Source organism: Dermacentor albipictus, chromosome 1, assembly GCF_038994185.2.
Source record: "Dermacentor albipictus isolate Rhodes 1998 colony chromosome 1, USDA_Dalb.pri_finalv2, whole genome shotgun sequence".
NCBI lineage: Eukaryota > Metazoa > Arthropoda > Arachnida > Ixodida > Ixodidae > Dermacentor > Dermacentor albipictus.
This window is the reverse complement of record NC_091821.1, coordinates 263,550,419-263,565,969: the sequence shown is the minus strand read 5'-3', so window position 1 is coordinate 263,565,969 and position 15,551 is coordinate 263,550,419. Positions and strand designations below refer to the sequence as shown.

At 47.0% G+C, this 15,551-nt stretch overlaps 1 protein-coding gene across 1 annotated transcript in view; it reads left to right on the top strand.

The window, feature by feature from the left end:
- The window catches only part of LOC135902910 (cell adhesion molecule Dscam1-like), a 121,481-nt gene that overhangs the window by 102,390 nt on the left and 3,540 nt on the right, over positions 1-15,551 (top strand). Inside the window, exons 11-17 of the mRNA XM_070523469.1 lie at positions 3,973-4,213; positions 4,793-5,074; positions 5,706-6,179; positions 6,744-6,982; positions 10,294-10,390; positions 13,963-14,005; positions 14,169-14,293. Coding sequence (XP_070379570.1) covers positions 3,973-4,213; positions 4,793-5,074; positions 5,706-6,179; positions 6,744-6,982; positions 10,294-10,390; positions 13,963-14,005; positions 14,169-14,293 — 1,501 coding nt within the window. The remainder of the gene's footprint in view (positions 1-3,972; positions 4,214-4,792; positions 5,075-5,705; positions 6,180-6,743; positions 6,983-10,293; positions 10,391-13,962; positions 14,006-14,168; positions 14,294-15,551) is intronic.

Sequence of the window (15,551 nt, the reverse complement as noted above, 5' to 3'; positions counted from 1 at the left end):
CCAGGGTTAGATGCTCATCATGCAAGGGGATGATTACACCCCAAAACTTTTTAACATTAGTCTTTAACATTGATGGAAGTACGTTAGATAGAAAGTTAGATTTAGAGTTCTTTAGTGCTGTTACGTACGTGTCGAATGCGGACTTATAAGCAGACCGTCGTGTGTCAGCTGGCGAGTGTTTTGCGGAATGATAGAGGCGTTTTTTTTTTTGCACTTACATAGGCGCTTAAGATGGGTATTGTACCAAGGAGAATCAGAATTGGAGGTAATGATGCGAGATGGAATGTACTTTTCAGTTAGTTTCTGAAATTTTGCGGCGAACGTGTCCCAATGGTGCTGAAGCGAACTATTTTCAAAATTCGGTAGGAAAGTGTCTAGAAATGCAGTTAATTCGTTATTTAGGGCGGTAAAGTTAGCGCTTCTTTAAATATGTATAGTTTTTCCGATATTATTTGGTTTGGGGGTTAAAGTGTCCATTGAAAATAATGCAAGTAGGCAGTGATCGCTTATACCAGGTAGGTGTGTAATCTCCGAAATTGTATCAGGGTGGGATGTCAAAACCAGGTCAAGGGTGCTTGCGGCATTAGAAGCTACACGTGTAGGTTGTGTTACGAGTTGTGGCAATGAAAAAACCGAGCACAAGTCTAAAAACTCCTTAGCTTGTGCCGAAAAGGGAGAAAGTGGTGGTTGATCGTTCTAGGTTATGTTTGGAAGATTAAAATCGCCCAGTAGGATGGGAGATGAAGGAAATCGCGTGCGAACAAGGTTTATATTGTCGTGTAGGTCATGTAAAAACGTAGGTTGTGCAGAGGGTGAGTGATAGAACACGCCTATGATGTTTTTTTTTTTTGTGACCAAGAGTTAGGGAAACCCAGACAGCCTCTAGATAGTCGCTCGTACAGACAAGCGAAGACGGAATAACATTTGAAATTGTCGAAAGGACGCCACCTCCTATGCGCGCAGTACGATCGCAGCGATGAACACGAAATTTCACAGCATCGTGAAACACTTCTGTGTCAGTGACATGCGCAGGCAACCATGTTTCAGTAAGCGCAATGGTTTTTGCCGAACATTTGTCAATTGCAGAAGACAAAGAATCGCATTTGTTGGAGGTGCTTCTCACGTTAGAATATAAAACTGAAACTTGAGGAAATAAAGAAAATGAACCACTGCCCCTCGCGCTTTCCTAGATCGGAGGACGTGGCGGAACAGGATGTACACGCGCTACATTGTCAATTCGTTGCTCGAGTTCTTCAATTTGATATGAATTGGCGTTGTACACGTATGATTTGCCGTTGATGATTAACTTATCATATCGCAATTTGAAAGGTTCAGAAGAGGCGTGGCTGTTACCGAATGCTATGTTTTATTCGCGCGGTTTGTGCAGCAACGGAAAAGTCCTCACTTAGATTGATCTTCTTATGCTTGAATTGGCTGCGCAGAGACAGTCGTTTCTCTTTGGTATTGAAGTTTGCGAATTTCACATTAACAGGACGGGATTTATTAGCCGTGTACGAACCTAGACGGTGCGCACGTTGGATTGCGTGTGCATGAAGTGCATCGGTAATACTACCAATTAATGTGGTTATATTAGATTAGGTTTGTTGCCCTCCCTCATTATTATCAGAGAGACCACGGAAAATTAAACTGTCGCGGCGCCACCAATCTTCCAATTCATTTAAACGAGATTCAAAAAGATTATTCCGAGTGCTAACTTTTTTTATTGTTTTCGTTATGCTGGAAACTTTGAGGCTGACATTATCAACGTTTTGAGACTTTTCCTCTAGTGGGTCTAGCCTTTTCATAATACCAGAAACTTGATTCAAGTGATTTTTGTCCACCTATTATGGCCTTAACCTCAGCATTAATCTCGACCTGGAACTTTGACGTTTGTAAGGAACGCGTGTGGATGTCCTTTATGAGCTTGAAGATTATGCTCATCTGCTAAGAGAGGTTGCCTGGCAAGGACTCAATGTCAAGCGGAGATTCAGAGCGAGTGTTAGGGCCAGGGTTCAATTCAACGTCCCCCGAGCACAACAAAAGAATCACCATAGAAAAACACTCACAAGTGGTTTCAAAGGAAACTCTTGGGCACGGGAGCAGACGCAAACATGGGCCATCGCTTTTCTTAGTGCACAAGGAAAAGGAAGCACAAACCTGCGAAGTGAAAACATAGTGGTTGAGAGCCATGCCAACGGTGCTGTTCCCGTGCCCACTGAAGGCGGATGGGACAGGCGGGCGTTTTCTATAGCTCACAGCAGGCGATGTCACCGATGAGCGTAAGGGGGAGCCAGGGGTGATTTGCATAGAGACAGTCATGTCGATGAAGGGCGCAGCATCCAAGGTGCAAACGGGCAAAACCGGCTGGAAATGCTGAACATCGGAGGCAATGATGCCGTGCGTTAAGGTTGATAACCAAGCAAGCCAGCAGACAAGTAGCGCCTGCGAAGTGAAAGCATAGTGATTGAGAGCCATGCCAACGGCACTGCCCTCGTGCCCACTCACTCACTCACCCATTTACTTCATATGCCGCTGGTGATCAGGCCATAGCACTGCACGCAACTTGATACTCGTAAATGTAGCAAAATGCGATCGTCGGGTTCAAACGTTCGCATATTCGCCTGCGTGTTGCACACAGGTGGCGTCGTCTTTCGGTTGCCAGAGAGCTATAGTAGGAAATGCAGCACGGTTTTAGTTCTGTTTTGAAAGGGGGCGGGGAGGCTTGGTTTACTACAGGCTTAGCCCGCAGGTCGCAGTTCTTTGGTGGCAGTTTTAGTTGGACCTTTGGCGATGATTTGAGGGTGTCAGAATGTGTAAAAAGCAAAAATAAGGACTCCCAGGACGGTTACGAGTGTGTAATGCAAATGTTTAAGCGCTAGGCTGTGGTGCGGGCTAGGCGGTTTCGCTCCCGATCTATAGCTCGCCGAATCGCTTATGGGTCCGAAGTTCCTGCTTACGCCTAGGCATTTCGGCGTAAACGATGTTTTACAGCTTTCTGGTTTAACTACGAACGCACCTCTCCAATGCTCGAATGCTCGCCGGTTTCTAAGCATCCACTTAACGCACACCGTGATGTTAAACACCATCTGGTTAACGCGACGCTGCGGGAAACAGCCGCGCCGCCACTGACTAACGATGGAAAAGGAGAGGCATGACCGCGCCGCTGCAAAGCTTCCAGAGTACTGCGGGCACAATCGGTGGGTTCCGCCGCCCGTGATGCGCGGAGGGCAACACCGCCTGGCAGCATTGGTGGGGAACCGACCTATGCGTTACCCAACCAAACTCTCCTATCTAAGTGGCACGTGCGCTTCCACTAATGAGAGAGTAGAGTGGAGTAGGTCAGAGAGACTAGAATGGAAGTCTGTGGACGACGCCAACATCACGAAACTGAGGAATGAGCTAAGGTAACGCTTTCAAACGTCGAAATAGTTAAGAATAATCACAGCAGCAGGCCAATATGAGAAAATACCGCTTATGACGCTCCAGCGTACGACGGCAAATAATAAGCGAAGAGTTAACCGTTGCAAAATACACCCCGAGTCCATGCCTCTACAGAGACGACCTCGGCAGTGTAAAATTGTTTATTTAATATTGATGTTAACTGCTCATTGATTGATTGAACACTGATGTTCTTGATGTTCATTATGAGCAGATGTTAATTATGTGCTTATAAAGGTATCTTGCTTTGTTGCATATCTCCAAAGCCACATACGTATAGAGGTACTTAGGGAACTCTGCGCAGGTGCGTTTTAGCCGTTTTGCTTTGTGCTTGCTCGAAACACGTAATTTTGCTGTCGTAAACAGAAATAGTAATCGTTATCGCGTATTGTCACAGTCATTTAGGTGCAGTCATGCAGTGCGAAATGGCACAGAAACGGTGTGAGATGAAAGAATAATTTTTACACCGCCAAGCTGCGTGATATGTGCCACTTATTGAACCGGCACTTCATTTTGTTTTTTCATTGATTCCAGAAACCACACCACGACCATAAGAACATGCAAATCAGTGGCTACTACGTGGGCTACAAGCCTCAGGGCACCAATGAGCCGTTCATTTACAAGACGGTAGAGGTTGACAACAAAGGCGTCAAGGAGGAGTTTGTCATTGGCGGCCTGCAGAAGAACACCAAGTACGTCATCGTTGTCCAAGCGTTCAATGGCCAAGGAGCCGGTCCTGCCGCCGATGAAATCGTTGTGAAGACCTACGAATATGGCAAGTGAAGCCTCTAGACTGCCCGTCTGCAATATTTTTTCTGTGCCAGTTGCAATGGCTCGCTGGCTGCGGCATTCTGCTGCCGATAGCGCATTCTTACGGCCGAGTGGAATGCCAAAACACCCCTGTGCCTATAGCTTTGGTTGCTTGTTAAATGTATCCGGGGGCCAAAGTTATACTGCAGCACTCCGCTACAGCGTCTCATAGCCCCAGAGTAGCCTTCGAACGTAAAACACCATCCAGCATGGACAGTAATACTGCTGTCCCCCAAACCAAGTGCTCGTTTAAGAAACAGGCAGGCGTATATTTTTTTTAAGCCCTCGTGATGTTTGAGTCGGTTCAGTTGTTGTCACAGAAAAAAAGTTATACAAGATTAACGCTTGGCCTGCATCCGAAGTGCTGCGACATTTGTTTTTTTAACGTTACTATTCATTTATATTACATCTCCGTACCGGCAACTGAGAAGCTTGTATTTAAAGTAAATCCATTACTCCCCCCATTTCCTGTCATCGTTTTCTTTTTCATGCCAAATCGATAACTGCATGAAATAAGCGAAAATGGTGGCGATCATTCCCGCAGATCCACCGCGGTCTCCTCCGCTGCGCGTGATCGCGACCACGTCTACGTCGGTGCACGTGCGTTGGGAGCCTGCAGGCAAGGACAGTGTGGTGACGGGATACATTCTCCACTACAAGCACGCGTCGTCGGAGTGGAAGGAGGAACAGCTGCACAGCTACCAGACGAACAAGATACTCGACAACCTCCTGTGCGGAACGACCTACCAGCTCTTCCTCACTGCTTTCAACGACATCGGCCGCGGAGAGCCAAGCCCTGTAGTGGAAGTTACCACCGAAGGCAAAGGTAGAGCTTTACTGTTCTCGTCCTTCCAGGAAAAAAGAGGCAACGTTTGCTCGTCCTCATGTCTCTGCGTGGAATTATCGCTCATTGTCCGGTTGTCCCGTAATGTCGCAAATTGTGGCACTCTCAGTTCGAACTCTAAAACTTGTACAGCCCTTGCCAAAAGAAACGAAAGCACAGCGCGCATTACTGCAGATCGTTCCGGGACGCCTAGGCGGCCTCCGTCACACCCACAGTCCACAATGCCCAAAAGCGCTATATAGCGCTGTATAGGCGTACTCTCGTTCTCACAGTCCATAGCTTTCGGGCGATACGACGCATCCAGGACACAGCAGCATTCATGTACCTAGTGGATTCGTTTCTTTTAACAAAGGATCTACATGTACTGGCAGCGAGGCCTTCTGCTAATTATAATTTACTCAAAAACTTGACAATAATATTTTGAGACACAGAAGCCATTTTCTTGGGCGCGTCGAACACTGGCCCTGTCTGTCTTATGCGGCAATATTAAGAGGCTCGAGCTTCTGTATGCTATCACGTTAGTTGACTGTTTACCGTACCATCTAGCCATTCGGTCACAAGGAGGCCGTGGTGGTCGCCATGACACCCCGTTGACAACCCACTCGCCTCGCAGCGCCTGTGGCTCCGCCCGGTGACTCGTTCGTGTCGGCCAACATGTCGTCGGCGAGCGTGCAGCTCAAGGCGTGGGCGGACGGCGGCTGCCCGATCCGCCACTTCGTGGTGCAGTACAAGCCGCAGAGCACGCGCGACTGGATAGTCGTCTCGAACCACATCGTGCCCGAGCAGCAGACGCTGCAGCTGAGCGACCTGAGCCCGGGCACGTGGCACGACCTGCTTGCCGTGGCGCTCAACGACGCCGGCAGGACCGAAGCCGACTACCAGTTCGCGACCCTGACGCTGCAGGGCGCCACGGTGCCGCCCCCGTCGGCCGGGGGCTCTTCGTCCGGCAGCCGACTGGACGACGCGGCGCTGCTGGTGCCCGTGCTCTGCGCCGCCGTCGTGCTCGTCGTCATCGCGGCGGTCGCCTCGTTCGTGGTCGTCTGGAAGCGCCGCGGGGACCCCTTACCCGACGCCGCCTCCGACAACTGTGAGTGTCTCGGCTCGCTAGGCGTGGCACCCCATGAATACTAATTAGAAACGTCGTTAAGCCGTGTGCTTCAGAGACCAAGCAGGTATTTCATTTAAAGAGCAATAATGTGTCCGCGGCAGTGCACCATAGACAGTTCCGGCCAGTTGTAATGTTCTAGCTAACTGGCAGAACGCAGTTTTTCTAATGCTTAGTATTTCTTTTTCCCTGTGTAGTTGAACTTGTGCACACAATGCACAATACCCTTTTATGAGAAGTATTCGCAAGTATTGTTAATCGATTTGCTAATTCGAACAACTCAGAAACACGAAAGAAGCTTCATACGCAGCCTTCCATATTCATTTCAGTCTAACTCGCTTCTGTCAAATGGAGCCAATGCAATTAGATAGTGAATGCTACCACGAACAGGTTCATCCACCAGAGACAAGTTCGCACGCTCACTGATGTGCTTTCTCCCTGTTCCGAAATGACTAATAACTCTGTTTTGAATCCGTGCTGCTCCACAGATTCCTGTTAGCGCTTGCCATGTAACGAAACAAAGTAAAGAAACAAACCACTGCGCAGACGCTCGTGGCTCCCCCGGACGGCCGGACGACATGTGCCTGAGCACGTATGGCAAGACGACAAAGGGAGACGGCATGTACGAGTCGCAGCGCGAGTCACTCTACTATCCGTCGCCGTACGCCACGAGCCACATGGCGTACTACGCGGGCGGCGGCCGCTCAGCCCAGGAGGACGGCACGCTGCGCCGAGCCTCCCGTGGGGCCAAGGAGCACACCTACGACGTGCCGCACCGGCTCAAGGTGAGAACATTCGGATAGCCGTTCAAGCTAAATGGACAAGCCAACAGTCACGCCGCTCACTCGCAAAATGAAGAGTAAATAAATGTAGACTCCGAGTAAACGCACTCGGAACATGTCGCCAACGGAACGCGTGGCGACCAGCGCAACGATATATAGTGTGCGCAGGCACGGGTGCTTTTCCGAAAAAGTGTGACGCCTGCTGTTGCCACGTCGTCAGAATTGAGCGACGTCCGCTAATTTTGTCTCGCAAGAGGCCTGTCGAAAGATGACTGGAAAGATAAACCACGCACGAAGAGCAGCTTTAAGAGCAAAAGGGCTCCTACTTGCGACAGCGCTCTAGCTGTTGCGAGCGTCAGGTTTCTCAGCACGCGTAGTGGCAGCTTTGCGCAACATATGCAATATTATGCCTGCCTACTGGCGCTGGCGTTTCAGGAGGTGCCACCGCTGTCGCCGGCTTCTTGCTATCCATGAGCCGGCGCGGACGTTCACACGACGCCTCATCAGAGAACATGCAGTGGAGTGGCGCTCAGGATCCGCGATCTATCGCAGCGTTCATTAAGAGCAAGCATTTAGTGAAAAATTGACTCGCCATCCCGGCCCTGCGAAAGTGAATGTCCAGCGAAGCTGTTGGAAAGCACCACTGCAACTGCTGAGGGGGGCGGGTATACAATGCTTTATTGCTTTAGAGTAATATGTAGTAACGGTAATTTAGAGTAATGGGAGTAATGGTAATTTTGACAACGCGCCGCCGCTGGTCGTATTGCCGTTTCTTCTACCTTTGCCGCTCTTCGTATTCACGCTGCTCCTCGGCAGTCCAAAATAAACGTTGCCTACCCATAACAGTGCTGCAACAACAATGAAATAAGTTGCTAGGCTGGTTATTTTATATATGAAAGATTAGTGACGTCATTCCCCACGTCGCAAGCTGTCGTCGCCGCGGCTTATTGCGCAACAGTAATCTGTACCGGGAAACGTATGCGGGGAGCGCTATACGTGCCTCGCATTGTTATCAGGAGCGCCTTATCATCAATGAGGTGATGTTGACGCTTGTTTTGGGCTCGTTCTTTATCGAAACGAATGGTGTGCTGTATGTTTTATGCGTGATACCAAAGAATGTTATGCACTTTTCGATTCAATCGCCGCATGGTTCTTGTTTCTTTTTTTTAATCGCTGAAGGTGTCTTTTTACATGAGGGCGCGCTGCCAAAAATTCCAACCAACTAGAAGCTAAGAGCGAAGGAAGGCTCTCCGTAAATTGCTACCGAAATGTAGGCGTTCAGCGAATGAATAAAATAGCAAGGTGACACACAAAACAAAACACGCATCCTTGAATCCGCTCTCGTGTTCGTGTTCAGCATACCTTTTACTTGTGTCAAAATTTATATGCGCTAGAGAAATCGATGTGTTACCGATAAACTAGAAGATCACGCGCTTTCAATTTAGCATAAACTGGGTCACACTTTAAAAACAATTACATTATGGGGTTTTACATGCAAAACCACTTTCTGATTTTTAGGCACGCCGTAGTCGCCCACCTGGGGTTCTTTAACGTGCACCTAAATCTAAGTAAACGGGTGTTTTCGCATTTCGCCCCCATCGAAATGCGGCCGCCGTGGCCGGGATTCGATCCCGCGACCTCGTGCTCAGCAACTCAACACTATAGCCACTGAGCAACCACGGCGGGTCATTTCAGTTCCTAGAAGAACACTCTTCTTTTGTTACATGGTGCCTTGTTTGGTGTCGCGCTACTAATTTTCGGAGGTATACATGGCTTATGTTAAAAAATAACACAGTTGGGAGTTTAGCACTCTTTGTCTTTGGTGTCCTTCCTTCCTTGTCGGCCCAGGAAACTCTCATTCGCTATGTAGAGACTTTTATCTAATTAAGTACCTTTTAATGAATGTTTTCTTTGAAGAATATTTATTTATTTATTTACTTATTTATTTATTTATTTATTTATTTATTTATTTATTTATTTATTTATTTATTTATTTATTTATTTATAAAGCATCCACACAAAAGCTTCATAACTCACTTTTGCTGCCTAAGCTCAAATTGAAGAATGCTTAATAATGTGCAAAATATGCAAAAATGCAACAGGCGGTCGCACAACTCCTTTCATTGAAGCAGCCGTTTCTTTGCTTGCTTCTCGTCTCCTCTCGTCGGCTGGGTGCGACTGGACGGGTGTCTGCTTCTTAATGCGCTCCACAACTTTTGCATTTGTATTGCTTTAAGTCGATAATTTAACAAATTAATGCATGTTAGTTAATGAGCCAATAACACTTAACGATTAAAGTAGTTGCCATTGCCCAAAAGGGCAGTGAACGTAGCATGCACCTGCTATTCCTAAGCTTTATGAGAACTCCTACTAGGCCTATATATAGTTTGTATTTGCTGAAGGACATAATTACCGCCAAGAGGATACACACAAAAAGGAATTCCCCCACACTCCTGACAGCACTAGCTCAACTTACAACTGATTACTTACCGTACAGACCCACGAATAAATATACAAATACACGCATGCGTATATAGCCTAATCACAACCCTTGAGGCAACCAGCGGTCTAACTATCTCGTCTCTGATTGATATATAAGAAGCGATGCATTACTTATATAGCTATGTTATATCTTTATTTCTTTAGTACTCTTCCATTAGCTCACTTGTGGTCTGATTCTTGCTTCTCCTGACAATCATTATCTCACCGAAGCATGGTTCACGAATGCAGGCCTTTCAGTGTGCGGGCAAGTGCACCACGCCATTTTTCTCTTGAGATTCGGGTCGTGCGTATTAATTCTTATGTGTATCCGCTTAGTGGCAAATACGTATTCCAGCTTTCAAGGTTTGGCACAAGTTAGTTGTCTGTATTCAAATTGATGCTGTAATTTGTTCGCCTATCTTCTTTCTTTGATCGAATTTAGCGAATTTTTATAGGCGCCCGGTGTTCAAAGCTTGTATGCGTTGCGGGATAACTTCGGCCACAGAAAACAGTACGACATGCGTAATGTGCGTCTAGACGCGTAAAATCTAATTTTTCAACCACATTACACTTTGTGCCATCCGAGGCCTGATTCCGGCTCTCAGCCACTTGGGACGCTTGTTGTCTATGTCCAGAATTTCCCGCTGATACGCCAAAGTAAGTGTTTTGCTCTCCACTTTCGGAAATGTGTCATATTTCAAACGTGCTAAACGTGACATATCACCTTCAAATAAGCACTTCTGTTCAGCCTGACCAAAAACATTGAAAACAGAGATGCTGCAGAGCACCTTCGGTGAGGTGTTTTTAATTGTACATTTTGCCTCTCGTTTCAGCAAAACGGCACGGACGCTTCAAATGAGCAATATGCTCAGCTCTGGACCAGCTCAAGACACCCCTCGCTTACCGGAGGAACAGAAGAGGACTTTGAAGGTATTTGGACGAATCAGTGGTGGCAACCTGTGCCTGCCTTCGTTTGCTTGCTAGAACGGTTCTTGAGAACATTCGTGGCAAAAAGTGGAATCCGGGACAGGATTTGAGAAGAGCAGATAAGGCAAGCACTGGCAAGGGCTGCCATAAATTAACTCGCTGAAGGCTTAGTTATCAGATACTAGACACAGTACTTGTACTAATTCCATTAGTTACGTTTGACTTAGTACGTGGTACATGCTTGACCCAAAGAACATTGACAGTGCGTGTGTCTCGGTGAGCAGGCGAAGCGAGTGCACTTGAATATTCACTGCCGTTTCATTGCGCAGCCAACTCCGTGTTGGCCCCCGAGCGGAAGCGCATCTTCATTCTTTGAATTCCATAGAGGAGAAAATTTTAAGAGCGGGCGTGCACAGACATATGTGGCCCCCAGGAACGAGCGATAGGACGAATCGTCATTTATGATGGCTGCAACTCTTGGCGCATTTATACGCGCCATTAAAGGATACCTCTCGCCACGGTGACTCAGTGACTATGGCGTGTTGCTGCTCAGAACAAGACCATGTGGGCGAAACAACGCCTCGGCGTTTTTTTTTTTCGTTTTTTTTTCATCTTGGACTGAAAGAACGTTTATGTACAGAAGTTAAGGTTCATGTCAAAGAACTTCAGATGACCATAAGTTATCGAAAGTCCTCCCGTAAAGCGTGCTTAAATTTAAATTCAGAAGTTTCACGTGCATTAATACCAAGATCTAATTATGAGGCACGCAGTAGTAGAGGACTCCGGATCCATTTTGACCACCTGAGCTTCTTGAACGTGCATATAAATCTACGTAAACCCTTGCAATTTTCAATAATATCACGCGAGTGTCGACCGCACGTGGTGTCAGCGGCCTTGTATGGCGCGGCCACGCGAGCTCCACCTCCAAAGTGTTCTGGGATGCGGACAGTGTTAGGCGCACCGAGGGGCCGATAGCGTCGTGTGCGCTATGGCACCCATACGCTTGCGCGTCACCGCGTTTACGAAGTGAAACGTCACTGTCTTTTTTTGGCGATAATTGTCGCTTTTTGACAATGAGAAGTTAAACCCTTACAATTACGACAGGTGATGACTTTCATCTCCGGTGCGTTACTAGCGGCTGCAGAATAGATTTGGGACATTAAAATACAAGATAGCGACGTAGGCCACGTTACTTTCTCTGTAGCATGCTGCCAGTTCATGTACTACGTCAGCAGAAAAAGGTTGGGGCGTTTTACGTGCCAAAGCCACTTACTGATTATGAGGCACGCCATAGTGGAGGACTCCGGAGATTTCGACCACCGGGGTTCTTTAACGTACACCTAAATCTAAGTACACGGGTGTTTTCGCCCCCATCGAAATGCGGCCGCCGTGGCCGGGTTTCGGTCCCGCGACCTCGTGCTCAGCAGCCCAACACCATAGCCACTGAGCAACCACGGCGGGTATACGTCAATCAGCTGCTTCAACCTTAAAACAACCCGTCATGCTCAAAAGGTTACAAATGACGACTTCAAAGCTACTGACTATCATCCAATCCAGCAAGAGTCCCGTTTTATATTTTACGTGTGAAGAGTGCATGCAGTACGTTAGCCACGCTAATTCGAAGCTGAATTCGGATCGAACTTTACTTCTCTAACGGCCGCTCTTGAAAGTGCTAGATGATGCCAAGCGAGCAGAACATATATATCAAAGGGGTTGCTTGCAAGGCAGTTAAACACGTGGAGTGCATTCAGGCCATCCGCTCTCGGCATCCGCTGTCAGCCCGGCTGTGCCTGCTCTTTATTTGTCTCTCTCGTGAACTTCAGTGTGGCCGGCACGCTGGCACGGAGATGTCGAGGTCCTGACAGGACCAAAGCGGCGCGCATAGCGTTACGGCTGATTGGAAAGAACAATGTAGTACTCTGCATGCATGCTATTCAGCTTCACTTGCAGCAAAGGCACCACTGATGGAGCTTGGCCTGTCATAAAACGGGAAAGGGCTTATTAAACGTTGCTCCATCTGACCCTTGGCCACGAGCCGTGCCCCTGAACTTGCGCCAGTGTATAGCGTTTAATATCGTCGCAGCTTTTCCACGCTCGACACTCTCTTGCTGGATACTGGAAGTGACAAGTGCGTGTGCCACGGACAGTGGGCGTGAATAAGAAACACCGAAAAACATCTCGCGTGCAATGCAGCTGACAGATGGGGGCATAGGAAACTCCAGGGCCAGACCCTTTCAATCTGTCTAAGTTGCGAAACTTTCGACGTTTTCCTCTGGCATGCCATGGCACACGCATTTTTATACAGCTTGCGTCAACGACACCGTCAGGCTCCGAAGTCATTTGGCAACAAATATGCAATGCGCACGTGAAGTAAACAAAAAACAAACAAACAAGCTGTTCAACCGCTTCTGCCATGCGAGGCCTTTGCATATGAACTGGAACTAAAATTTACGATTTATGAGCGCTCGTGTTTGTAAATGTTCTTTGCTTTGCACTCTTTGTTTATGAACTTTCCTGAAGCACGGTACAGCCACGTTTTCTAAGCACCTCACTGCTGAGGTTCATGACGGAATTTTACATATCAGCAAACGATTGTTAAAACTCGATGGCAAATGTTTAATAATAATATTTGGGATTTTACGTGCCAAAACCACTTTCTGATTATGAGGCACGCCGTAGTGGAGGACTCCGGAAATTTTGACCACCTGGGGTTCTTTAACGTGCACCTAAATCTAAGCACACGGGTGTTTTCGCATTTCGCCCCCATCGAAATGCGGCCGCCGTGGCCGGGATTCGATCCCGCGACCTTGTGCTCAGCAGCCCAACACCATAGCCACTGAGCAACCACGGCGGGTGATGGCAAATGTTTACCGCGGCGAAAATTCCGTGGTGAATTGCCTTACGGTGTATTGCAGTCACAGTCCTCCATGCAAAGATGACGCGGTCACTTGCACACTGTAGTGCGCAAAACTCTCGGTCTTTTCTTCCTTTTCTTCGTCTTTATTTTTTGTAACGGGCTTATTGACTGAGCGACAAGCCTAGTAACGTACAGCGCAGAGCAGTCCTAACCAAGCGCAAACGCGAGTTATCTTTTTGTTCATTTCAAGAGCAAAGCAGCAGTAGCGATGTTTCAGCTCCCTTTTCATTATATTTTTTCAGCTATATTCAGAAAGGTCCTATGCCGCGTATGTAAAAAAAAAAAGAAATGTGTGTTCTTCTTCTTTCTCCGTCTTTTTGGACACTGGGAGTGGTGCTTTGTGTGTAGCACAACGCACAGATAGGGGCGGAATGCAAAAACGCCTGTGTTTCCCGTGCATTTTGGGCACGTTAAATATCCCCTGATGATCAAAATTAATCCGGAGTCCCCCTCTACGGCGTGCCTCATAATAAAATCGTGGTTTTGGCACGTAAAACCCCAGAATTAAATTAAATTAAGTTCCCTGCCGAAAATTTACCACAGTCCACGCTATAGGAACCTTAAATTTTGGTCCGTGAGCTTTCATTCCTCTGTTTTCGTTCGCGTGCGCCCGCACAAGCATGACTCTGATTGCACACGCCGGCTTCCTTTTGTCCAGATGCCACATCTCCGGTCCAGTACAGGGAGGAGACGTACACGAGGTAAGCACGTCGTGGCCAGTGCTACGCGCTCCAAAATTACACATTGAGGCACCGCTTGAGTTCATGACTCGAGTGTGCAGAGCCGTCCATGCAATATGGATGGATGACACCAGAGGCTGCCAGTAAAGCCCCGGTTTTCCCTCTGTCAATTCTTCTATTCCAGTGGCAAGCTCTCCTCGCGGTTTAAAGAAGGCACTTGCCGAAAAGTCCCTTACGATGACTTAGGTGAACCAGAGGAGTTGTCTGAGACTGAGTGTGACAGAGACCACAATCTGTACCAGTATAATGGTATGACGCCCTTACGTTTGAATAGCCTTTTTTGTCATCTTATTCATAATGCATGCGTCAGTGCCACCAGGGTTTAGCGCTTGCAGCACTTTGTCGAGGAGAAAGCAAATCCGCTGTCGATGCAGCTGGTATGAACCGGCAGCGCCTTAACGTCGTCGTCATCATCATCATCATCATCACTTACAATAAGCATAATGGTCTTTTGTGGGCATTCTTAATAGAACCCGGCAGAAGCTATCCAAGTAAATTGCCAGTTACTTGTTGGCTTAATATCTCCGTATGCCGGCAGGCCAAATACAATAAGCGCTTGTAAACTGTTGGCCCACCGATATTATATATACTATACTGTTCGCTGTAGTCCTACTGTTAGCCTCGAACTGTTACATGGCAACAGCAAGAGCGAGACATGGTATGCAGTACCCAACATTAGAAATGGGTTTTAAAAATGCGCCATCAACAACAAACGCAATCTCGCGTAGCCGAAGTCCTACTTTTATTCTACATCGACCATTCAGAATTAAGGCACCAAGACTTTTGTAAAGAATAACTATATTTCAGCTACGCCAGATATATTAATGCAGCACTATTATTTATCCGAGTTAGCACAATCGGCAGCCATGAACGCCAAAGTATATCACTAATTATAAAAAAAATTATTCACATTTTTTTAAAATTATGGACACGATATGTCATGTTTGTTTAAGAATTTGAAAACGATCGTCATCCAAGGCAAGCTTCTTTGTGTGAAATTCTGCTAACAAGAGTTTGGTCCACTAAACAATGTCTGCACTTTTTTTTTCTTTATTTACATCGAATACTCTTTCTTTAAAAAGCCTACAAAATTTACCCGAATTACGTCACTACGGATAAATTATCTGCCCAGGAGGTCGTCCTTTAGAAGAAAAACCAAATCGATTGTTTCAGAAATTAAACATTAATTAACTTTTTGATAATAAAATTAACGGCACAGGTCTATGGTGGAAATTTGAATGCAATCATTATAAAAACATAGTTTCGTCTTTCTACATTTCAAAACGATTATGTAGGTCAAAATAACTGTCGTGAAATTATTCGTTCAATTTATTTGATACTCACGCGGAACAGCGAAGCGCAGCTCGTGGCGAAACCTCCTGTGACGTAGCGGGGCGGCGCAAAAAAAAAGCTTCGCCATACTCGCGATAAAGCAGTCCGTCTCGCTCCTGCTGCTTAAGTGGCTTTACGTTGGATCGGGAGCTGCGCAGAAGAAAAAGATAATTAA